Genomic DNA, 25,900 nt, shown 5'->3' on the forward strand with positions numbered 1-25,900 from the left:
GGCCGGGACCACCGCAGCGTATGGGACCCGCCGCGCCGCCGCCCAGTCCTCACCGCGCCCGGCGCCCGTCCGCAGCCCCGCCGCCTCCAGCCCGGCGCGCTCGGCCCCGCGGCCTTCCTGACCGCCCCCGCGCCCGCCCTGGCCCGCCGGCCACACTTACGGGTTCCGCCGCCGCCGCAGCCGCCGTCGCCTCCAGTTAATAAAAATAACGCCGTCCTCTCCACAATGGAATTAAAAGCCTCTCCGCTTCTGCGCAGCCGCGGCGCGGTGTCTGCCGGGAACTCCTCGACCGGACCAGAGGGGAGCTCTGCGGGCTCAGTGCGCCTGCGTCGCAGTTTCCGCCTCGCCGGCCTGTCAATCAAGGGGGCGGTTGGGCGGAGCTGCTGGGGGCTGGGCAGGAGGGGCGGGGTCTTAGAGCCCGACGGCGGAGGGGCTTCCACAGCGAGGGCATGTGATTGGTGGCTGCGCCCAGGGGCAGAAAGTGGCTGAGGGTTTCTGGGGGAAAAGACGCTCAGGAGGTGGAACCCGAGGGGCGGGAAGTCAGGGGACGCCGGGAGAGCGTGTTGCAGCGTGGCGTGGGAGCCGCAGAGAAAGGGGTTGAGGAAGGTAGAGAAACTGAGGGTTTAACTGTGGCTTTTTTTTTTTCGCTTTAGTGTTTGCAATCCAAGTATTGAATATCAAAATGAAACCTGGAAAAGGATTCTTTAAAGCAGCTGTGATTCTGTCTGAAAGCATTAAACTCGTAATAGTATTGATTAGATACCTGTTACTCCTTCCTTTCAGAGTGGGGACAGTAACAACGCGTGGGTTTGCTTTTTACAAAGGAGGAGCCTTCTTTGAGACAGCCATTGAGGTACCGTTGCAAAAATTTGTCTCCCTGCCAACCTACCTGAAGGCTATGGCAAAGGGAAACCACGTGTAATTCCAGGAGCATCCTTCCTGTAAAACACGCCCCCACACACTGCATCATCAAATGCCACAGTATTTAAATGCCACAGTTACTTTCTCAGTTGGCTGAGTTTGCTCTTATCATGTTGCTCGCTATCTAGTCTGCTTTGTAAAAAATTCTGTCCATGGTTCCCTTCTAAGTTCTCTGCTGGGATACGTACCCCACCCTTCCCACCCTTCCAGTAGGGAGTGCCTAGAAACTTGAAAAGAAAAATCGCTCATCATTCATTTGGGGTAAATTGGGTACAATCTTAAAATTAAACATTCTATCAACAAAACCAAATAAATATTTATATAGAGCATTAGGCACTAACTTTAAGCGAACATGCACAAATCTAAACCAGGAACTTTCCTAGCAATATGTATACATCATAGTCATTTTTAATAAATGGAGCTGGATAGTTTTGTACATAGTGTGTTTCCTTAAAGAAATTACATGTCCATTTTTTTCATAGTGTTTCTTGAAATTACTTCTTGGAATTACATAACCTCCCTGAGAAATTTCAAAATTAAAATCATAAAGATTATAATTTACTACCACAGGCCTCTCTCAGCCTGTGTGAAAAACTTGAAACTGTATTTTATGGGTAGTTTGATGAGGCACTCACTGTACCTTTCTAACCTCATGCAACTGCATTTAAGTTACTTCTTGACACTGTCAGGTATAGCTAAGTGTTAAAGCCTGAAAATTCAAAACTTCAGGCAGGAATAAAATATTAGTCAATGCCAGTGAGAAATGAGGCTGTCCCTTTCAGGGTGTCAGTGTTTAATAGTAAGCTGGATGCATATAAGCCAGTCCAAGCATGAAGGGCAGTAGGACACTCATATGAAAGCCAACTTTGTTCTTCAGTTATCAAGATAAGAAACCTGTCATTTTCTCTCATTCACTCTGTCAGCCTTGAGCTACTCCAAGCAGACTTACCTCTGTGTTGTGCACCCCATATATCAGGAAGATGAAGAGACCCTGTAAAATAAAATGGAGGGGGAAAAGCTGTTAACGCTAATCATTCCAGCAGTGGAAATGCCTGAAATAAACTTTCCTGAGAACAGGCAAAAGAAGACACACTTCATCAAGGTCGATTTATTTTCCCGTTTTTCACCATTAGAAGTTGTACCTTGAGCATTTATACGGTAACACACCAGCGCATCGCTTACACTGGTTGTGCCATTCAATTCTTTAGTGATAGAAAATAAAAATAGCAGCCCAGCTACGTGGAATAGTATTTAGGGAACTCAACATGTCAGTTTCTGGAAGGTAGCTGGGTGACTAAAAACTTAAACTCAGGATGTCATCAAAGTAATACTTGAGATAGCACTACACAGTAGTATTTGTTTTGTTTTGTTTTGTTTTTCCAGACAGGGTTTCTCTGTGTAGTCTTGGCTGTCCTAGACTCACTTTGTAGGCCAGGCTGTCCTAGAACTCATAGCGCTCTGCCTGCCTCTGCCTCCCGAGTGCTGGGATTAAAGGCGTGCGCCACCATGCCTGGTTCATAGTAGTATTTTTAAGCACTGTTTTGGGCTGCAGCACCTTCAGTAGGTTTGTTATAATCTTTGAAGCTATGAAATTATAAAATAATTGAAAGATTAAACACTGTGGGTTAGGGATATAGTTCAATGCTACTGTGATTGCCTACTGTTGGTAAGCCTTGAACCCCAGCACCCCCAAAAACAGCCAACCGCCTTAAATTCCTCAAAACTAAAGAGAGAAACTTAGATAAAAGGGGCCATAGTACAGCAGCTAAAGAACATTTGTTGCTCTTGCAGAGGATCCGGATTCAATTCCCAACCCCCACCCGAGGGATCCCACTGGTGTTCACATGGTACACATGCAAATGTGGATAAGGACGAAAATTCATTCACATAAAGTAAGTCTTCAAAAAACGATAAACATGAATTGTCTGTTTGCAACAGAGTCTCGCTATACAGCCAAGGCTGGCCTTTAACTCATTCCTTCCTATTCTGCCTTTCAAGTACTAAAATCACAGGCTTAAGCCCCGACACCCGGAAGTATAAATGACTTTAAAAAATAACGCTTAATTGTTTAAAAGAGTGTTTGTTTGAGCCAAGATCTCTCTATGTAGACCAGGTTGTCCTAGAACTCATGGAGATCCACCTGACTCTGCCTCCCAAGTGATGAGACTGAAGGCGTGGACTACCAACAGCAGGCTAGACTCTTAAACTTTATTTTGTGGGCATGATTGTCTTGCCTTCCTGTATGCATGTGTACCGTGTGCATGCCTGGTGCCAAGGAGACCAGAAGAGGATATCATATTCCCTGGAAGTGGACTTAGACATTTGCGAACCAATGTGTGCTGGGACTTGAACCCAGGTCCTCTGGGAGAGTAGCCAGTATTCTTACCTGTAGAGCCGTCTCTCCAGTTCCTAAAATTAAGCCTTAAAGGGGCTGGGATATTACTTATGGTAGAATGTGCACTTAGCATGCACAGGGCTCTCGGGGAAGGGCAAGCTTTTGCTCATCTGTAACTCTGAGTTAAGATGAAACTTTACATTATCAGCTTTCATGCTACAACTTAATTATATTCTAGATATGTTTACTAGTCTTTAGCTTGGAAGTGTTAAATTCATTTCAAAATACAAATGAGCTGGTCCCAGGGGTGCAGGCCTGAAATACCAGCTACTGTAGAGGTTAAGACAGAAGAACCGAAAGTTTAAGGCCAATTGGTTAATTTAAGGAAATCCTGCTTCAGAATAAAACAAACAAACATACACACACACACAGACAGGAAGGACTGGTGATATAGGGTGTAAACCCTAGGTTTAATCCCCAGTACCAGTAAAAATAAGAATAATTGTAAAATACAAATTAAACATCTCTCTTAAACATAAAACTATTGGGCCAGGTGTGGTGGCCTTTAATCATAGCACTCGAGACCCAGAGGCAGGCAGATCTCTGTGAGTTCAAAGCAAGGCTCTTGTACTTAGTGAGTCCAAGGCCTGTCATCACTATGTAGTGAAACTGTCTCCAAACAAAACAGACAAATAAACAAAACCTAAACATCTTAGTATATGAAAGTGAATAAAAACGATTGCCAGTCCAGCAAGATGGTTCAGCACAGGTGGGGGCCCCAGCTAAGAATCCCTCTTCAAGCTCACACGTTTGTTTAAAACTGTGTTTATGTGGTGTGCCACAGCGGCAGGTGGTAGCCGTAGTCCTCTTCCTCCACCGTGTGGGTTTCATGAGTCAGATTCAGGTGATCAGGCTTTAAGACCAAGCATATTTACCCACGGAGTCCGGCCACTCGGCCCAGGTCACACAAATATTATCGATGAAACAGGAATATTTTACTTTGTGCATTAAATTAGCTCCTCAGTAAATAAAACATCCATAATATTTGTTATGAGTGAATTCTCTATTAGAAACCATAGTTTGAAAATCAAATAAATCTAGTAACATACATGTAATTTATATGTAATTTTGTAAGGCCAGTTTTCTCTAAGGGAAGGGTTAAGAGAAAATCATGGGCTGGGCATGGTGGTGCATGCCTTTAATCCCAGCATTTTGGGAGGCAGAGGCAGGCGGATCTCTGAGTTCCAGGCCAATCTGGTCTACAGAGCTAGTTCTAGGACAGGCAAGGTTATACAGAGAAATTTGTTTCCGAAAACAAAATGAGAGAGATTGGGAGAGAGAGAGAGAGAGAGAGAGAGAGAGAGAGAGAGAGAGAGAGAGAGTTTTCCTCATGTATTCAGCACAGAGCTTCTGCCTCTGTTCCCTATTTTAAATCATAGTGTGTTTACTCCTCTCTTTTTTGAAAATAGGATCTAAACTGAAAATGGATTTTGGATACAGGCCGTTTCAACCTTCAAGGTTTTATTTTTCCCCTTATTTATTCTCCCACTCAACAGATATACACTCATAGTATGCCAAGCCGACTCCACAGAGGACAGACAAGCAAAGACACCACAGGGGTTCTGCGATGCTCTTAAGGCATCTTCCTGATGCTGCCACAGGAGGGGAAGGTGAAACCTTAGTAAGAGTACTCATCCATTTGTAGGCCTTGTACAGCGTCACCAGCTGCTGGCAGTTCTACACATTACTGACACCCAACTCTGTAGCGCTTCATAACCCCCAGTGCTGCAAACACATCATAGCTTCTCCAGAGAAAGAATCAAGCAGGGACATTTGTACATGAGCATCTGGAGCCATATGATTAGTTGAATTTATATCCAGCAGAGAAAAATACCTTTAAGAAGAGCTGGAGAAGCTGGGCGCAGTGGCGCACGCCTTTAATCCCAGTACTAAGGAAGGCAGAGGCAGGCGGATCTCTGTGAGTTTGAGGCCAGCCTGATCTACAAATTGAGTCCAGGACAGCCAAGACTACACAGAGAAACCCTGTCTCGAAGAACCAAAAAGAAAGGAAAGGAATGAAGGAAGGAAGGATGGATGGAAAGACAGACAGACAGACAGAAGGAAAGGAAGGAAGGAAAGAAAGAAAGAAAGAAAGAGAAAGAAAGAAAGAAAGAAAAAGAAAAGTGCTGGAGGGAACCAACACTCACTCCTTAACCAGCACTGAGCTTTCAGGAACTCCCACCACAACATTCTGTCCTGCTACACAGTCACTGCTATAACTCTGCCACATCTCCAGAATGAAAAGCACCTGAGGGGTGCTTCCCACCAGGAAATCCACAGGCATGTCCATCCACAGTGTCTGGACGTGCCAAGATGTAAATAACTTACATAAATGCATCCCAGGACCTCAAATATACTCGGCAAGTAACTCTTGGCCTGTTGAGATAGGCTCTTACTATGTAGTCCAGGCTAGCCTGCAACCTGCAATCTTACTGCCTTTTGCCTCTGCTTGCTGAATGCTAGGATCACACCAACACCACGTCCAGCTTGGCTTCCGCTTTTGGAGACACACTCTCCACATTGCAGCTCAGCCTTAATTTTCTAGCTGGCTTTTTTTGCCTCCTGTATCACATGCTAGTCACTTCAAAGTCTGAGCAGCTCACAGAATCAGGAGCTCCGGTGCCCGTTCATAGCGCTTCAAACAACCCAGCTTCCCTTCTAGGCTAGCAAGCGAAACAGGAAACTTGCTTTGTAAGAAGGATTCTCAAGCTACAGGCCAGGTCCTGTCTTCTGTTATTGGCTTATGAATTCTCATTCAGTGATGCGTCCCTTCTAGTTGCTAGGAAACACCTTGCCCAACAAAGACTGCTAGGTACCCACAGGGTCAGATATTATTACCATTTTCTTAGTTTCTTTGAGTTTTTGTTTGTGGGTTTGTTTTTGTTCTCTTGTTTGTTTTTGTTTGAGACAAAGTCTTTTTTTTTTTTTCTGGAGGCCTGGCTGGCCTTGATCATAAGACCAAGGATCTTTCTTCCTGCTTCAGTCTCTCAAGAACTGAGATTACAAGCATGTGCTACCACACCCAGCATCATTTTCTGAATTTCTTTGACTGTATGGCATCTCTGTATACCCTTTTTTTTTTAAAAATAAGTCATGTTCTAACCTACTTTCTATAAATAGTTCCTGTTGAGGGCTACGTCTGGTGGAAACAAAAGCATCAATGCACAAATCTGTACGTTTGAAGTTATTCTTGAAGCCCTGGGCACAGAAGCAGACATACTTAAATGCCTCTCAACAAATAGATGGCTGAATAAATTGTGACGTCTTCATCCCTGAGAACAGGCAAGTAGTACAATGGCTAAAGCTATGTTTACTAACTACAAAGCTAAATGAAAAACAACAATAAAACAAAAACAGAGGAAGATGTTACATGTTCTTATTTAGTTATTTTGTGTAGTGGGGGGGGCAGGGGATCACATGCACATGTTGAGGTCAGAGGTCAATTTGTGGGAGTCTCTTCTACCATATGGGTTCCAGGGATTAAGCTAAGGGTCTTCAGACTTTTATTTACCTAATAGAAGCCATTTTGAGACCCTGTGTGCTCATCTTTGTAAAACAAAACGTTTCCTTTTCTTAATCCAGGTCTAAGGGAGTAAACAGGGAAGGATACACAAAGGTGCTCAGCGGAGGGCCATTGGCTTCCTAGTGGGGAGCATGACAGTGTAGGAGGCCAGTCAGAAACAAGCCAGCCAGGAAAACTAGAAAGACACACCAGTGTTACCAACCTAGGGTTGAGACCATCTCATATACTGTATCTTGCTACTGTAAACCCAGAAGACAGGCTCTGCCTGACTGAGGGTCTAAATGTGATGCCTTCCCTGCTTAAGGAGCTCCCTGCAGAATGCAACGACCTAATCTCAGAGGAGACTGTTGTTACAGAAGCCAGGACCCGGAACCTGACAACTAGGATAACCAATTGACTCACAACCAAGCAAGGATTCTCATCTGGGCCAAAATTACTCACGATTTATCACGCGGGGCCTGGAGAGGTAGATCAGCAGTTAAGAGCACTACCTGCTCTTCAGGAGAGGATCATGGTTCAAGTCCCAGCACCCACACAGCAGCTCACAACCATCTGTAACTTCAGTTTCAGGAGTTCTGACACCCAGGGGGTACACAGACACACATGCAGGAAAAAAACTTCTATACATAAAAAACAGAATTAGATTTTTTTCATCATACTACATAGGATAGCACACAATTTTAAATTCGTGAATTGTTTATTTCTGTAATTTTTTCATTTAATATTTTTGGACTGGGGCTAACCATGGGTAATTGAAACTGGGATGTGAAACTGTTTAAAGGGGTAAACACACAAATAATAGGACAGTTAAAAATAAAATCTGAAAGAAATCAGAGATTTGGAGAAAGGCACAAAATAACAATCAGTAATTTTATCATTATATGTATATGTCTATAAAATACACATAGAATAAATCCATCTAAAAATAACTCGACTTTAAGTCAGGAAGTGGTAGTGCAAGGTCTTATTCCAGCTCTTGGGAGGCAGGTCAGTCTCTGAGTTCTAGGCCAGCCTGGTCTACAGAGTGAGTTCCAGGACAGACAGGGCTATACAGAGAAACCCTGTCTCAACAAATCAAACAAAAATCTACTTTAAATCAGTCTAGAAGCACCCCCGCATGCAGGCGTGTGTGTGTGTGTGTGTGTGTGTGTGTGTGTGTGTGTGTGTGTGTGTGTGTAGACAGAGTCTATGTGGTGCCTAGGAAGCCTCAAACACATGGTCCTGTCTCAGCCTCCTGAGTGCTAAGATTACACACATTTACAACCAGCCCTAGTTTTATGGAGTGCTGGAGATCAAGGCCAGAAATTCATGCATGACAGGCAAGCACTCTTCCAACTGGAAGACTAGAACAAACAGGGTTAGGGAAATGGCTCTGAGGCAAGAGCTTCGATCTATAACTACAAAGATCTGAGTCTGAATTCCTAGCGCCAACATAAAAGCCAGTGATGTGTTCCCGTAACACCAGCTTTAGGGCTCTGGGGACAGTGGAGACCTGCAAATCCTGAGAGTTCCATGGCCCGTCAGCCTACTTCCAGTCCAGTGAGAAGCTCTGTCTCTAGGCAACAAGGTATGGAAAGTGATCGAGGAAGACCCTCAAATCCTAGCCTGGCCTGCATGTGCCTGAGCACACACCCACACACTCCTGTGCATGCAACACATACACACACACACACACACACACACACAGAGAGAGAGAGAGAGAGAGAGAGAGAGTGTGTTTACAGGAGCTAGTCATACAGTGAAGCACTTATCAGTCTTTCCAGGGGAAGAGAGTGGGTTGTACAAAGGAAGTTAAATCTGGTGAGTGGCTGCCTCCTTTGTGTTGAGCGTTTGAGATGATAACAGTTTCTGAAGATCTGATTGTTGAAAGAGGAGGTGGAGTGATCAGACAGGCCCCAGAAGAAGAACATTTCAGAGAAAGAGCCTGCAGGAGCAAAGCACAGAGGGCACACAGTGCATGCCCACCCTGAGGGAGCTCAGGGGTGCCAGGGCACAATGTTTGGAGAAGACGGGAGGGAAGTAAAACTGCAGAGGGGAAAAGGATCGGGTTGTGAAGGTCTAGGATGCTGTGTAAAGAGCTCGGCTATTCTTTAAGAAGAGAGGGGGCTGAGCGTGTAGCTGTGTGGCTGAGCACGAGCCTCTCAAGCGCTGTCAGAAAAAAACAGCAGACACCCAGCTGTGGAGGCGCTCTGAGGGGGCCCTGCTTAGAGGCCAGGTGACCCGTTAAGGTGGTAGAGCTGTAAGAGGATCAGAAATCAGGTGGTGGGGAGTTGAGGTGACTACAAAGTGTACACTGGGTATGGATGCTAACATCATGGGGCACGGCTGGGACAGAGCCAGGGTACACTGCGGGATTCTGGATTTCTGTGTTGCGCTGGGTAACGGTACTGTCTGCCTACATAATTAAATAGAAAGACACGCATGCTCACTGGAAGGTATGCTGCCTAGTTTTCAATGTCGACTTGACATAAGCTAGAGTCAACTAAGAGGAGGGAAGCTCTGTGGAGAAAATGTCTCCGTAAGAGCAGCCTATAGGCAAGCCTGTAGGGAACTGTCTTAATTAATGATTGATGTGGGAGGGCCCAGTCCATTGTAGGTGGGGCCACCCTCCAGCTGGTGGTCCTGGGTACTATAAGAGCTGGGCGTGGTGCATGCTGTTAACTCCAGCACTCAGGGAGGCAGAGGTCGGCCTGGTCTACAAGTCTAGGACAGCCAAGGCTAGACAAAGAAACCCTGTCTTGAAAAAACGAAACAAAATAACAACAACAACAACAACAACAAAAAGCAGGCCGTGCAAAGCAAGGAAAGCAAGCCAGCACGCAGCGCTTCTCAGTAGCCTCTCCTTCCAGGTTCCTGCCCTGACTGCCTTGGACGATGAACTGTGATAAGTACATGCAAGTGATATAAACCCCCTCTTCCCTGAGTTTTCTTTCTCTTGGTCATGGTGTTTCATCACAGCCATGGAATCGTTAAGACAGAGCACTTAGAAAATGACATTCTGAGTGTGAATGTGATGCTGCGAGCCTCTGACAGAATGTTTGGAGGGGATATGGACTTTGGAATCCCCAAGGTGCAGATGGATGTCAAAGCTGGAAATCACTAAAGTGAATAAAAGAAGGCTTTCGAGGGGCTGGGGAGATGGCTCGCAGTTAAGAGCGCCATCTGCTCTTTCAAAGGACCCTGGTTCAATTCCCAGCACCCAGCTCACAACTGTCTGTAAGTCCAGTACCAAGGGATCTGAAATCCCCACATCAAAACATAAAATAAATTATTTTTTTAAAGGGCTTTTGAGAAAGTTCTAGAAAGTTTCAACTCTTCAGAGATAAACATAAAGAAAAACAAACAACAACAACAACAACAGAACAGTGACAAAGCAATTAGGTAAACAAAGAGTATGTTTCTGCCTGACATGGTGGCGCATGCCTTTAATCCTGCACTCAGAAAGCAGAAGCAGGTGGATCTCTGAGTTTCTAGTCCAGTCTGGTCTACACAGCAGGTTCTAGATCAGTCAGGGCAATGAGTTGTTTGGCTGTTTGCATAGAAACAATTGTGAGAATTCACCAGAGGGAAATGCTTAGAAGCAAAGGGGATCTAAGGCTTTAGATTCTGGAAGCAGACTGCCTGCCTTCCAATCCTAACTCTGGCCCTTAGTAGCCACTCATGCTTGGGAGAGTTAGATTACTTTGTTTCTGTGTCTCACTGTCTATACATGATGAGCAAAGTTGGCGGTGGGAATCAAGTAAATTGTAAATTGCATTTGTAAAGTGCTTAGGACTCTTTAACAATCCAGACAAGGTAATTGCTGTAAGAGTGACGGATAGGTTGTCACAGTACGATCAAATGCTAAAGGACCTGAGAATGCCACTGGATTCTGGACTTAGCAATTCATTCTATTTATATTTGAGTAGCTACTATATGTCAAGGCACTAAAGATAGAGTTATGAACGGAACACTGACCTTGCCCTTGAAGTATCTAATATTCCGGTGAGGAGCAGTGTTTACTACGGCACACTGTTCCAATCACCTATGCCTCACCTAGGATGCAGGGCCCAACTTTACAGATCACACTAGAGAGACAGACACTAGACAGATAGCACAGAGGATGTAAGCCTCCAAGCTGGAAAGTGACAGCCCCAGGATTTGAGTTGGACTGGTGCTCTGACCTCGGTAACAGAAGTTTTAAAAGCATGGTGAGGCAACACACAGAGAGCAGTCAACTGAGTATTGAGTGAGTTCTATAGACTAAAACTCACCAACAGACGAGAGCAAACTAACAAAGCCATAGATTTGCAGTGACCTTGGCTTGTCAGTGGCTGCAGGGTAAGAAATGTTGATTTAGTTAAATCAAGTGTGGTCTTTGGTCAAGTCTTTCTCCAATACCTGTGTCCCCTGTGACTTTGCAGGGAGCTGTGTGGCAGTCAGTTCAATATAAATCTCTCTGGTCAACAGTTATATTTGGCATTACTTATTGAAGCAAGGTAAATAGACGTGGACTATCAAATACACACATAACAAACCTTCATTCTATTATTAAAACAAAAAAATAGAAAACAAAGAACAGACTGTATTCTTCACTAAACTTAAAATTACTGAAGAACAATCAGAGAGATCATTTTGTGGCATCACGATGGTTTTGCTAAATGGAAAAAAAAAAAACCAAACACTAAAGTGTCTTCTTAGCCTATCTTTGATCTGATTCTAAATTGGTTGGCCTCAGGAATCTGTATTTTGTTGTTGTTGGCTGTTTTAAACTTTTTCTTACTAATTGAGGCTGGAACTGAGGGTCTTATGCATGCTAGAGAAGTGCTCTGTTACTGGTCCAGCTGTTTTGTGTTTTGAGATAGGGTCTAGCCAGTCTTGTGGTTAGAAAAGCAGGGCCACATAAGAAGCTGCTGCCTGCTGGACACAGTGGAGCGGGCCTGTAACCTCAACACTCAGGAGGCAGAGGCAGGCGGATCTCTGTTCAAGGCCAGCCTGGTCTACAAAGGGAGTCCAGGACAGCCAAGGCTACACAGAGAAACTCTGTCTCAAAAAATCAGAAGAAGATGAAGGAGATGAAGATGACAAAGATGAAGAAGAAGAAGAAGAAGAAGAAGAAGAAGAAGAAGAAGAAGAAGAAGAAGAAGAAGAAGAAGAAGAAGAAGAAGAACTAGAAGAAGCAGCAGCAGCTACCAGGGGAGGGAGAAGAGAGGATAGAAATAGTCCTGAAGGTTGGGGTTTTATCCCTGGGACTCAGAGTGTAGAAAGAATTGGAAATAAGTACATCTGTTTGTAAGAATTGAAAGCAACACCAACGCCAGGTGTGGTGGCACACACCTTTGATCCCAGAACTCAGGAGGCAGAGGCAGGCGGATCACTGTGAGTTCAATACCAGCCTGGTCTACAACGCGGGTCTAGAACAGCCAAGGCTACACAGAGAGACCCTGTCTCAAAAACAAAACAAAACAAACAAACAAACAACAACAAAAGCAACACCAACATGAGGAAAACACAACACAGAATATTAAAGGGTCTCCCTGAAGCTTGAGATTCTGAGCCTTATTACAGGAAAAGAGACCGTGAGAAGAGTCAGTGATTAAAGGGCTTGCCTATCAACCCTGCCAACCTGAGTTTGCTTTGATCCTTGCATCTGATTTGGGGAAAGAAAACACTGACTCCTACAAATTGACCTCTGACCTCCACACACACACACCTCTCAATCAATAAATTAGTGTAATTTTTTTTTAAAGGAAAAGAGAAACACCATTAACTAATGAAAGACACTTTTAGGCCAGAGATAACGTGAGAAGGGTTTATAAGGTAAAAATGTGGTGTGGACAAAAATCTTTATATTTTCCGTTGAGTCCACAGGTAGTCAATTACTCTGGAAAATTGGCAGCATTTTAAAAAGAATTCTAAGTGTTAAGACCACCTTAAAAGCTGATAGTGAGCCTGGTTGTGGCAGCATGCACCTTTAATACCAGCATTCAGGAGACAGAGTTAGGTGGGTCTCTGTGAGTTCGAGGCCAGTCTGATCTATAGAGCAAGTTCCAGGACAGCCAGAGCAGAGAAACCCTGTCTTGAAGAAAAAGAAAAAGCCTCTATAAACACCAAAATTTAAAACATCTGACTCATCTAGGGTAGCTCCTCTGATAATTACTATTTTTTTGTAAGGTTCATTTTAAATATTTTCACTTATGCGTGCCTTTCTGTGTGAGTGAATGGCACATGTGTTCAGTGGGTCCCCACTCTGGACTGAGCAGGGGGCCAGATAAGGCCATCAGATCCCCTGGAGCTGGAGCTACAAGTGGCTGGGAGCCACCCTAATGGCTGCCAGGAGCCACCCTAATGGCTGCCGGGAGCCAACCTCAGGTCACTCGGAGGCGCTGCAAGCATTCCTAACTGCTGAGCTGTCTCCCCAGCCCATCCTCTGCTACCTAGTGATGAAGTGTGTGCATTACAAGCCTGGACCGTCACTGGAGTTAGAAGAGCTTTACTACACATTGACCAGAGTCTTGACAAAGGAACTGAACATTTCAGCGGAGCCTCACAACCTGTTGTGTTCCTGAGAACTTCCCAGAAGACTGGTGCTGTTAACTCCCCGTTACATACAGAAATATAGACGACAAGGAGCATAGGCATGCGTGCCATTTTGTCACTGGTAACAGAACACAGTGGGGACAAATGGCTGATCAGAATGGACACTGACGGGGACTCACATAAGCTGTTGTAAACAAAGACCCACTAGGTAATTGCTATGGCCAATCGAAAAATTCAACAACCAAAGCCATCATCAACTATGACTTGACATGTGAGACAGAAGCAAAGCAAGGCTGTGGAGGGACAGAGTCCTCATATAAAGCTGCTAAGCTGCCCTGACATCCCTCCCCCGTGTACATGATGAGGGTTCTCACTCATCGGCACACTGAGTGCTTAAATGACTTGGGTTATTTGACTCAGAATCCTAGTCTCCAGACTGCTGCACCAAACCCAGGGACTCTGTGACACATGGCGTGCCTGGTATTAAATTTGCTGTTATGTACATTCACAAAACTCTAGATACAGAATGTGAATATAGATTCATGAGATGAACCTAACTAACCTTGTATCTGATCTATCCCTTTTCAAAGTTAAATTTTAAGATAAAACTGACCAGCCATCGTGGCTCATGCTGCCATCTTAGTACTCAGGAGTAGGAAGACGGCTTATTCCAAGTTCCGGGCTAATGTAGGCAACAGAACACAACCTTATTCAACAAACAAACAAAACAAAAAACAAAAAACAACAAAAAGACAAAACGAACTGAATGTATCTAAATATATTATGATTTTTTGGGGGGGAGGGGGACAGGGTCTCACTACGTAGTCCTAGCTACCCTGGATCTTGCTATATAGAACAGGCTAGCCTGTTCGGGCAGTGGTGGCCCATGTCTTTAATCCCAGCTCTTGGGAGGCAAGGGCAGGCAGATCTCTGTGAGTTTAAGGCCAGCCTGGTCTACATAGCAAGTTCCAGACCAACTGGGGCTGCCCAAAGAAACTCTGCCTCTGAAAAGAAAAACAAAACAAAACAAAACACCAAACCAACCAAACAGCCCCCGAAAACAAAACCAGCAACAGAGCAGAGCGGCCTGGGAATTCACAGTGATCCACCTGCTTCTGCTGGGAGTAAAGGCTTGTGCAGCCAGGCCTGGCTACAACAAATTTTTATGCTCAACAACCCAAAGTCTCCGAAGATTGAAACAGTTTTCAGAGGCCCGCCCCACCTCGCTCCCAGCCCATTCCATGTCCCTGTGAGCAGCTGAGCGTAATGTAGCTTTTCTCGCTGTAAAGCCTTCACCTCTCCACACCATAAATAGTAACTAAGTTGTCTCAAATCCCAGGCTATTAGTCACTCTCTTCCAAAAGTTGTAGTATAATATTACAGCAGGAGAAAGAACGTTCCGTCCTGAGGAATAAGAAAAGGCTTTTGTTGGATTCTTCTCCTGGTTTTTGCTTTACAGTTAAATTAAGTAACAGTTATTCTGAATGACTAAGTAGGTTCTGCCTCTGAATGCTGAATTCAGGAGCAGCTGATCCTACTGGCTTGCTATAGTAAGAGGCATCAAACATGTGGAAGAGTTGTCCATGGAATTTATCCTTTAAGGGGACATAGAATAACGGTTCCAGCAGGCCGTGTTGAACTACTCGAGGAAACCTTTGTAATCATCCCTGCAAGGTCTTCTCTGGAATACGTTTGTCAGGCCAGACTCTGTCAGGCTGAAACTTTCTTCTCTGTTACTCTTGTGACATATTGGGATTATAGCTAGCTCTAAAATGTTCAGAAATATATTTGTATGTGCCCTTTCTCCCACAAGGGGCATGTGACAAGATTTTAAGTATGACGACATTCATCCGAGGCTTGAGATATCCAACTTCTACTCAGGCATGATGGCGCACCCTTTTAATACCAAAACTCATGGAGGCAGAGGCAGGAGGATCACTGTGAGTTCAAGGTCAGCCAGATTGGTCAAAAAAGTAAGTCCAGGACAGGCAAGGTTATTACAGAGAAACCCTGTTTCACCCACCCTCACCAAGAGCTATCCAATATCTGTTGTGAGAGACGATCTTTAGGATATGTGTCAGCCACTAGATCCATATGAGTGAGGACATTTATTTTTAATTTTTGGGTTTTCAAGACAGGGTTTCTCTGTGTAGCCCTGGCTGTCCTTGAATTCGGAGATCCACCGGCCTCTGCCTCCCAAGTGCTAGGATTATAGGCATGCATCACCACTGGCCAGCTTTTATTTTTATTCTTATCAAATTTATAAAAGTACATGATTTAAAGAGTTAGGTAGTTCTGCAAGATGCATAATTTGGGCCAAGAGCTGAACAAGTAGGGGGTCTCCCAAATGGAGCTTTCTAGGTTAGCCTGAAGCCAGGGTGAGGGTGTGTTCTTCAGGATGGAGAATTCGGGACCCATGGCAGGGGCCAGTATTAAGGCAAAAACAAGGGTCAGAGCATCCTCTGTCTCAAAATGTGAGCATGCGCGGAAAGTAAAGTGGTGTCCCCAACCATTACTATTCTAAGGTTAAGAGGCAGCGTGGCCAGCGAAAGGTGGTTCTCATGGCTTTCAGCTGAGTAGGCCAGCAGACCATTCCCAGGATTAGAATTCTCAGCCAAGCTTTCTCAACCAGTGTTAAGTCTCTGGTGCCTTTAACCGAGCAGGTCTTGAGACAGAAGGAAGCTCCAAGGCGCCTGTGAGTTGGGTCCACCTTTATTATCTTGTCCGGGTGGTTCTGCTACACTGTATATGTGTTCTGCTGGGATGAGTCTGGCCCTCTGCCTAGAAGGTCAGGTTGTGTCAGGGCTCGACAGCAAGGTGACACAGGGTGGAGACAGTAAAATTAGAAAAGGCCCCTGAGAGAAACTGGTGGCCTCTTGGGCTCAGGCCAGGATGAGCATATGAGAGCCAGGGAGGTTTGTCCATGGGTGACCTTGAATCTCTAGTAAGTGGGTTCAAATTTCCCATCCCTGGTCTTTAGTACCATATGTTGGATAAAGAGAGGCTTAGTCTGACCTCAGGTAGGACCATGTTTATTCATAGCAAGGGAATTTTCCCACCCATGTGAGCAGATGGACAAAATGCCTTAGAAGATGGGATTCGGCCCCTTATGGGGTCAGAAATGACTTCCGAAGTCCACAGGCAAAGCTGGGATGTGTATATAGTCTTGCAGCAGGAAACAGTCTGCATGCCCAATTATTCACTTTTTAAAAAATGATTATGTTATACTGTTTTAGTTCTCAAAAACTCTGCCTTGCTGATGGAGAGTTGTTGGCTCAGTGGGTAAAGAACTTGCTGAGCTCAAGGACCCAGGTTTGAATCCTTAAAATGCTTGTCAGGCAGATGGTAGCACCACAGAAGACCTGGTGCTCCTGTGCTGAGAGATGCGACAGGCACAGGACTGTCTCCAGAAGCTCTTGGGGCAGATGCACCAGCAAACAGTAAAGAGACCCCATTTGTGGCGCTAGTGCACCCATGCGTGCCCGCATGCAAACACCCCCCACCCCTCCACCCCACCTCACCAAAAAAAATGTTGTTGTCTGAATTCTCTCTTTTTGGTATTTTGAGACAGAGTTTCTCTGGGTAGCTCTGCTGTCCTGGACTTGCCCTGTAGGTCAGGCCAGCCTCAAATTCACAGAGATCCGCCTGCTTCTGCTTCCTCAGGGATAGGTGTGTGCCACCACCACCAAGCTTCTGAATTTTGTTCCCCTTCCTTTTTTAAAAAAAAAAAATCATATTATTCAATTCATAAATACAATAATATTAACAACAGAATTTATATCTTTAATTTTTTTCTCTTACATATACTTTTTTTAAATTAAAAATTACAGGATCTCTCCTGGAAGCACCTGGGGTTGAAGACAACATTAGATGTCTATAATTTGTGTCTTTATTTAACTGAGTATATGTCTATGCACCATGTGCTCTCCAAAGCCAGAGGAGAGTGTCAGATCCTCTGGAGCTGGAGTTAGATGTGGTGGTGAGCTGCAATGGGAGTGCTAGGCATTGAGCGCAGGTCCTCTGGAAGGACAGTCCGTGCTCCTAACCACTGAGCCGTCTTTGCAGCCCTTATTTATTCGTTTCAGAAACAGGGTCTCCTTACGTAGCCCTGGCTGGCCTGGAACTCACTGTGTCAATCATGAACTCATAGAGATCCACTTGCCTCTGCCTCCTTAGTACTGAGACTAAAGACCTGCATCACCACACCCCACCCATAGAGAGGAGGTTTTAATTTTTCTAATTGAATATTCATTCTCCAGTGGCATGACGTGGTGGCTAAAATTCTTATTCCACCTTAGACTACAGTGACAGAGTGACAGAATTATAGCAGGTTCCATATTCAGCCTCAGAACTATAACTGCGACAGAATTATAGCAGGTTCCCTATTTGGTAACAGAACTATCGCGGTTTCCCACACACATGTGAGCGCGGCGCGTCCTCTATGGATTCCGTTCCAGGCCGGCTTACAGCAGGAAGACAGATCTTCCTGGGTCTAGGATGTTCTCACGGGAAGGATCATGAATTCTGACACAGATCAATCTTGAGAAAAATCAACAAGGGTGATCCTATCCCAAAAACCACTTCCTCGGTGTTTTTCCTTAAAATAGTCTTAAGGTTATTTTTGGTGACTTTTCTAACATATTCCATGAGGTCAACTAATACATTCTATACATTGTAGACAAATGAACTGTGGAGAAAAATTACAACAAAATTTAATTACAATTCAAATGTGTTCATAATGTATTTTTAAAAAAGAAGTCTACAAAGCACAGTTACAACATAAATTCCACTGCTCTCTCACCCTCTTTAAGAAGAATATATGTTGTACACTTAAGTATGAATTGGAGGACTAGGAAGGGTGGCTAAGTGTCTCCCAACAGCCACATGTTAAAGGCATGTGGCACAGCTGGGACATGACGGGACGAGAGGTGACTCACTGGGAGACTGGCTGTCCTTGAAGAGATTGGGACCGCAGGCCCCTGGCTCTGACTCCTTTGCTTCTGCTAGCTGGGTAGTTTTGTTCTGGAGCCCCTCCCCACCAGGAAACGCTACTTGCACAGAGGACCAGAGCAGGAATTGAAGGCTCTGGAGCTGTGACATAAAGTCAGCATTCCTCCTTGTGAGTTAGCTGTCTTGGTGTTTCCCCACAGAGAAGAAAAGCTGACGGACACGAAAGGCATGTACCAGACGGATAACAACCATGAGCACATTTTTTATACATAGCAAGACTGTGGCTCTAACCCAATAATTAGACATACAAATAAATTGGCCCCATGTCCTCTATTGAAATATTTACAGTAAGGAGAACTGGAGAGAGGGAGCACACGTCTGTTCCGAGTGCACTGTGGGTGACAATCTGAGTGCTCTCAAGTTGGTTACTGTGGGGTTGGGAAAGGAAAGAAGGGGCTGGAGAGACGGCTCACTCGTTAAGAGCAGATTACTCTTCCCAAAGAGAGAGGTTCAATTCCCAGAATCCATGATATGGCTCACAACCATCGGTAACTCCAATTCCACAGGATCTGACCTTCACAGGCACCAGGCGTGCGCATCACACACACACACACACACACACACACACACACACACACACACACACACAGGAGAGCAGGGTATTTCTGGACTGACAGATTCTACTGTGCCTCCGTGGCTGGGTGTAGGCTCTGAAGCCAGAGTGTCACATTCTACCACTCTTGTTTCATCTTAGTATTGCGTGTTTGTTTTATTAAAAGCGTAATTTCTCTCTTTAAAAATACTTGTTTATGGGGTCTGGAGAGATGGCTCCGCTGTTGGGAGCGCTTGGAGAGGACCCAGCATTCAAGTCTCAGCATCCACATGGGTGCTCACGATTGTCTGTGACTCAAGTTCTAAGTGATCTGATGTCTTCTTCCTGTCCTTCATGGGCACTGCATTCACACAGTGCACACGGGCATGCAGGCAGAGCACCCATACCCATAACATTTATAAAATCTAAAACTTTTTGTCTACTGTAAAACAAACAAACAAACAAAAACAGGCAGTAAAACTACAAAGCAAAAATCACGTAAAACTTCAGATATTCTACCCATGTAACAGCGCCTGCCTGCAGCCCCTGTGTGGAGGGCAGGGAGGTCACAGACATGCAGATGCCAAGGGTTGCTGGGCAGCTTGCCAGCAGAAGCCAGTGAGCTCCAGTTCAACGAGAAACCTTTTCTCAAAAAAAAAAAAAAAAGTAGGCTACAGAGATGGTGGCATATGCCTTTAATCCCTTAGCACTCAGGAGGCAGAAGCCGACTGATCTCTGTGTGCTTGAGGCCAGCCTGTTCTACGGAGCGAGTTCCAGGGCAGCCAAAGTTATGTAGACAAGACTTTAATCTTTAAAAAAAAAAAAAGACAACTGATGTCCACCTCTGGTCTCTCCATGAGCAGGCATATCAACACACACATTTACTTTACAATTAGGGAGGTGATTTTGTCCTCACATTGCAAGCCTGAGTTTTATTCCCAGCACCAAGCGAACTAGCATGTGGTGAGTACAGGCAGGAGGAGCCCTGGGATTTGCTACTTCCGTCACTCTAGCGGAAGCAGTGACTTCCCACAAGGGAAGGCAGTGACTCTGAGACATAAGAAGCCACCTGGGCCCTCCCAGCATAACTGATGTTGCGTTTGTGGGCTACCTTCTCACGGCTTGCTTTCTGTTTTCATTGTTTGTCTTGTCCACGTCTCTAAGCTCTAAGAGTATAGACTTGGTCTATTCTGTCAGAGCTGTAGTTTCAGGATGTAACAAGTAGTAGATGCTCAGTAAATATTTGTTGCGGGAGAGAGAACCTTGGGTGAGGCAAAAGCTGAGCCGGAGGACAGGTTGTTCCTGTTCCATTAGCAATGCCTCACAGACTCTGCGCACAAGGAGTGAGTGGATGAACTCTGTGAGAACCCATGTCAATCTTTCAGGGCACCTCTGCCTAGGTTGGTCTGAGTCAGGGTTTAAAATTACATTCTCTTATGAGGCTTTAACACCTCAAAAGCACCAAACCCTTCTTAACACCCTTCCCTGTAAAAAGGAAATTTCCTTGGGGGAGAATAAAAGATGGAAACAAAATAAAAGGTTAGGGGAAAATTCCCATTCGTCTCTACACCCGATGAGTAGGATTAGTTAAGACAGCTATAAAATGTAATCTCCTGAAATAGTCTCCCAGTGACTATAAAATACCATAGCACCTTCAGCAGGCAGAGGGAGAAGGCCAGGCGAGGGAAGTTCAGTGGCTGGGTGGGCACTGCGGGCAGTGGTGGTGGGTCTGCGCCTCACCACAGAGCCTTTGCTACAGTTGGATCTCCTGCACCACATGTTTATCATATGTTAGGAAAAAAAAAAACACGGCTCCCCGTGGACCGTCCAGGCAGTATAACCCATTAGCTTTATAACTCTCTCTGTGTGCACACAGGTGTACGTGTGATCAAACCCAGGGCCACTGCCTGCTAGGCACGCTCTCAATCGCTGACATCCAGCTTTGGACTCTGCCTCCTGGTACTGGGATAACTGGGATGCACACAGCCTGCTAAAAGCAGCTTTAGGAACAGGGCTGAGGCAGTTTTGCCTGCCAACTAGACGCTGGCATCTCCCTTGCCCTCTTCCGGAAGGATGATGCCAGAACTGTCGGATACGGGGCCTTGGGCAAGATGGTCTCTGGCATTCCCTCTGTGGTGCAATAGTTCTCTTGGATGGAGGGAAAAGAAATCTGTGCAGACTCCCCGGATATCATGCAGCGAATAAGAACCACGATTATTCCACCCACCACTTAGTCATTGGGAATTTTATGTCGAAATCTTCTGAACAGACATTTGTCTATAAAATTTAAATTTGTACGGCTTTAAAAAAAAAACAGCTTGGATTTGGGACTGGAGAGATGGGCAGCAGTTAAGAGCATTTGCTGCTTTTCCAGAAGACCCAGGTCAAGTCCTAGCATCCACATGGCAGCTCACAGCTGTCTGTAACTCCAGATCAAGGGGATGCAACACTGCCACACAGACATACAAGCAGGCAAAACACCAATGCACATTTAAAAAAACCCTGCAGCTATGTGTGTGTGTGTGTGTGTGTGTGTGTGTGTGTGTGTGTGTGTGTGTGTATGTGTGTGTGTGTTTATTTTGTTGGGGATAGAGGCCATGTACATATAGTAGTCACAGGACAATTTGCAAGAATTGTTTTTCTCTTCTCACCATTGAGTTCCAGAGATCAAATTCAGGTTACCAATTAAGCCATCTCACCTTCTTTCAATGGCTCTAAAAATTAAAAGCCTTGGGACTGGAGAAATGGCTCAGTGGTGAAGATCACCACCTGCTCTTCCAGAGGTCCTGAGTTCAATACCCAGCAACCACATAGTGGCTCACAACTATCTATAATGTGATGTGATGCCCTCTTCTTCAAATAAAGCACTCATATACAATAAATAAATAAATAAATATTTTTTAAAAATTAAAAGCCTTGGGGTTGGAGAGGTAGCTTGGCAGTTAAGAGAACTGGCCACTCTCCCAAATGACCCAGGTTCAATTCCCAGCAACCACATGGCAGCTGACGGCTGTCTGTAACTCCAGTTTAGGGGATCCAGAGGCCTCTTCTGGTCTCTGCAGGCACCGGGCATACATGTGGTACACAGATAAACATACTTGTACATACATATAAAACAATAAAATAAAATTTAAAAGCCTTAAGAAAAACAAAATAGATATAACTTTTTGCTTTAAATTATTTTTATTTTATTTTTGCAGGGGTGGCTATTTGTCTGCACGTAAGTCTGTGCAGCATGTGGGTGCCCCACGTCCTTGGAGATCAGAAGAAGGTATCAGATCCCCTGGAACTGGAGTTACAGATGGTTGTGATCACCCATGTGGGTACCAGGAATCAAACTCAGGTCCTCTGGAAGAAAGTCAGTTTTCTTAACCACTGAGCCATCTCTCAGGCCCAACTGGTTGCTTTAGCAATGTATTATTTCAGTTTACTCTTGGCCTCTGAGCTACTCTAACTATTGAAGACTGCCTTATATTAGGAGCAGTTAATTCTGGCTGTTGACTAAAACCAGTGTGACCATTTCCCCCTGTATCTTTAGTAATAGCAGGGTTTTAATCAAAAGATCTCAAAGCACTTTGATCAGAATATATTCAAACCTTTGTTCGGATGTCACGAAAGAATACGGTTTCTGCTTGCCATAGTACATTAATTTAGCCTTAATTATCTATCAAAGAATTATAATTATACTGCAGGATCTTGCCAGAAAAATACAACCTTGAACTTCCTGCCACCTTACTCTTTTATGAAACCTGATATTGATGGATGATTTCCAGAATCATATCCTGTTTATTCCCAGATATTCTCAGTTATGACTGAGACTAAGACAGACTGTTATAGGACCATTTGCTTGGTTGCAGTGTTTTCTTTAAAAACTATTTTAGAATTCTTTTTGTAACATCTTACGATGATATGAACACTTCCAGTACATTTTAAAAATTGGCCTTTGTAAAAAAAAAAAAAAAAAAAAAAAAAAAAAAAATTGGCCTTTGTTGTTGTTGGTTTTAACCATTTAGCTATCACCGCTCCCTAGCCTCTCTATCCTCACCATCCACCTCCAGCCCCTTGGACCCCAGGCCTAAGCACCCCTAATCCACTTTCTGTCTCTGTGGATTTCTTTTTCTTTTTCTTTTTTCTTTTTTTTTTTTTTTAATAATTTATTTTATGTGCATTGGTGTTTTGCCTGCATGTATTACAGTGTGAGGGTGTCAGATCTTGGGGTTACAAACAATCTTCTGAGCTGCCATGTGGGTGCTGGGAATTGAACCCAGGTCCTCTAGAAAAGCAGCAGTCTGTGCTCTCAACTGCTAAGCCATCTCTCCAGGCCCATGGCGGGCGTGGGGGGTGGGGGGTGGCTCTGTGGATTTCTTTGTTCTAGACATTTCACAAATAGAAAGATCATAAATTATATGGCCTTCTGTGACTGGTGTTTTTCACTACCATGAAATTAATCTCGACTATCACCTTTAAATTATAAATGGGATTTACACTTACCTAGGAGACAGACCTCTGTGGATGTTTGTGAAGTGTTTCTAGAGATGGTTTAACTGAGAGGAACTCCAGCACTATCCCATGGGCTGAAACCCCAGACTGAAGTGAGGGAAACCGAAGGCCTAGTTCACTCTGATTCCTGAGTGCAGATGACATGTGACCTGCACTCAGGGTCCTGCGGCCTTGATGTCTTTGCTGCCTTGGTGGACTACACGCTCAAGCCGTGAACTGGAACAAACCCTTCCTTCCGTCAGCGTCTTTTGTCAGGAACTTTGTCACAGCAGTGAAAAAGTAGCGAATGCAAGTAAAAATTCTTCTGTTTGTTTGTTTGTTTTTGTTTTTTTGAGACAGGGTTTCTCTGTATAGCTTTGACTGTCCTGGACTCACTTCATAGACCAGGCTGGCCTCGAACTTACAGAGCTCCACCTGCCTCTGGAATCTCTGAGTGCTGGGATAACAGGCGTGCACCACCATCTGACCGCTGGAATTCTCATATTGAATGTTGAGCTTTTATTGCACCTAAACTGGAATCAAGGGAGGTGGTGTTTTTTATCAGTGCTGGGGATTGAACCCAGGGTCCTGTGCATGCCAGACAAGTGCTCTGCCACTGAGCTATATCCATAGCTGGTTTCTCTTTTTCTTTTCTTTTTTAGCCACTCTCACTTTGTGCCTTTGTCTAACCTTGAATTCATGGCAATCTTCCTGTTTCAACCTCCAGTCTGCTGGGATTACAGATACAAACCACTGTGACTGACTACAAGAGTTCGGTCCGCCTTCAACTAGCCAAATATATTTTCCCAACTACTTGATCAACTCATTCCATCATTTCATAAATACATTTTAAGTTCCCTTGACGGAATTCACCCAGGAGGGCATCTACAGGCTTCTGATTTGCTCAGAAATCCCAGCACGGTCTCTGGATATGTTAAATCACAGACAACCCTCAAGAAACAGTAAAGAACAGCACGGGTCTGTGAGTTCTCTTTGTGTGTGTGTTTACATATATGTTGATGGTCATACAAACATACAGTAGATAGATCATACATACATACATACATACATACATACCTGGAAGGGCCCTGAAGTCTATGTGATACAACAGGGTGAAGGTAGGACATGAAATAATGCAAGGGACATTGAGGTGGGTAATGAGAGGAAACCACAGTCATTGCCAAACCCAAAGTGTCTGAAATGGCTGAATCTGAACCTCTATAGCAGCTGGCCGATGAGTGTCCAGGCTGCGGCAAAGCCACGGGGCTTATAAGAGAAAGCCTCTGGGAACCAAGGCCTGAGAAAGACTTCTGTGGGTCTTCATAAAGGACATTTGGTTTGCCACAGGACACTGTGATCAGCCACATCCTTTCACCTTCCAAGCAAGACCATGAACTTGTGATCTGTGTTGTTCCTATTTATAAAACCTAATAGAGTTTGGTGAAAACAATCTGTGTGAAACAAAGCTGTAATTCTACTCACCCCATGTACAAAATTTCCCTTAAGATGGTGTGCTGATGGTAAGTATACCAAAAAGCATTAGAAAGCTTAGAAGAAAACACAGGGTATATCTTTATGACCTTGGATTTAACATGACTTCTTAGACACCAAAAAATGCAAACAGATAACAAGAGACAAATTGGACTTCATCAACTTAAAACAAAACAAAACCATGCTGGGCAGTGGTGGTGCACCCTTTTAGTCCCAGCACTCAGGAGGTACAGGCAGGCAGATCTCTGTGAGTTTGAGGTCAGCCTGGTCTACAGAGTTCCAGGACAGCCAGGGCTATATAATGAGACCCTGCCTCAAACAAAAACAAAACAGCAACATGAAACCCCAACAAACAAACAAAAAACAAAACAAAATCAAATAAAAAAGACAAAGAATGAAAAACTGCTAAGAGAATTCAACTGCCCATGGGTAGTGCTAATGCCCCAAATGAGTTTCCAGCTCTTCTCCATCACCTGTGTCAGAAGAACCAAGCAGTCACCTGAGAGATTACTTCTTGGGCTCCATCCAGGACAGGAGATGTATTTATGAGGGCTGGAGAGATGGCTCAGGTGAAGAGCACTGTCTATTCTTCCAAAGGTCCTGAGTTCAATTCCCAGCAACTACATGGTGGCTCACAACCATCTACAATGAGATCTGGTGCCATATTCTGGCGTGCAGGCACACATGGGGCAGAATATTGTATAGATAATAAATAAATACATCTTTTTTTAAAAATGCATTTATAAAAACGACAGAGTGAATTGATGAAGTAGATAGAAAAACACCTATGGCTGGTTGAATGCAGGCTGAACTATTGTAGCTGGAAATTGCATTTTATCAACGGTCCCAGTTGTTTCTTTTTTGTTTTGTTTTTGTTTTTTGAGACAGAGTTTCTCTATGCAGCCCTGGCTGTCCTGGACTCACTTTGTAGACCAGGTTGGCCTTGAACTCAAAGTGACCCACCTGCCTCTGCCTCCCGAGTGCTGGGATTAAAGGCATGCGCCACCACCGCCTGGCTCCCAGTTCATTC

The 25,900-nt window shown here is 44.5% G+C and overlaps 2 protein-coding genes and 1 long non-coding RNA gene across 6 annotated transcripts in view; 1 reads left to right on the forward strand and 2 right to left on the reverse strand.

Annotated features, from left to right (window-relative positions):
• LOC311595866 (protein FAM50A-like) overlaps positions 1-272 on the reverse strand; it is a 49,860-nt gene extending 49,588 nt beyond the window's left edge. The window contains exon 1 of one of the 2 annotated variants that reach the window (XM_084778907.1): positions 161-272. The gene's annotated coding sequence lies outside the window, so the exon portion shown is untranslated. The remainder of the gene's footprint in view (positions 1-160) is intronic. The other variant, XM_084778908.1, reaches the window with a different exon arrangement.
• ZNF281 (zinc finger protein 281) overlaps positions 1-25,900 on the reverse strand; it is a 65,927-nt gene that overhangs the window by 4,832 nt on the left and 35,195 nt on the right. Inside the window, exons 2-3 of one of the 2 annotated variants that reach the window (XM_084778738.1) lie at positions 1,871-1,912; positions 161-351 (exon numbers count right to left, since the gene is read on the reverse strand). In XM_084778738.1, coding sequence (XP_084634864.1) covers positions 161-351; positions 1,871-1,890 — 211 coding nt within the window. In that variant the 5' untranslated portion in view covers positions 1,891-1,912. Of the gene's footprint in view, positions 1-160; positions 352-1,870; positions 1,913-25,900 lie in introns of those variants that run through there. The other variant, XM_084778739.1, reaches the window with a different exon arrangement.
• Positions 520-24,388, forward strand: LOC311595904. Of its 2 annotated transcripts, XR_014778607.1 has the most exons (5): positions 520-606; positions 784-853; positions 2,713-2,813; positions 6,437-6,598; positions 24,042-24,388. It is a non-coding gene; the product is annotated as an uncharacterized lncRNA (long non-coding RNA). The 2 variants fall into 2 exon arrangements; XR_014778608.1 differs by lacking the exon at positions 784-853 and having other exon boundaries at positions 542-606.

The sequence above is a fragment of the Acomys minous genome (assembly GCF_964271855.1).
Source record: "Acomys minous genome assembly, chromosome: 1".
NCBI classification, from domain to species: Eukaryota; Metazoa; Chordata; class Mammalia; order Rodentia; family Muridae; genus Acomys; species Acomys minous.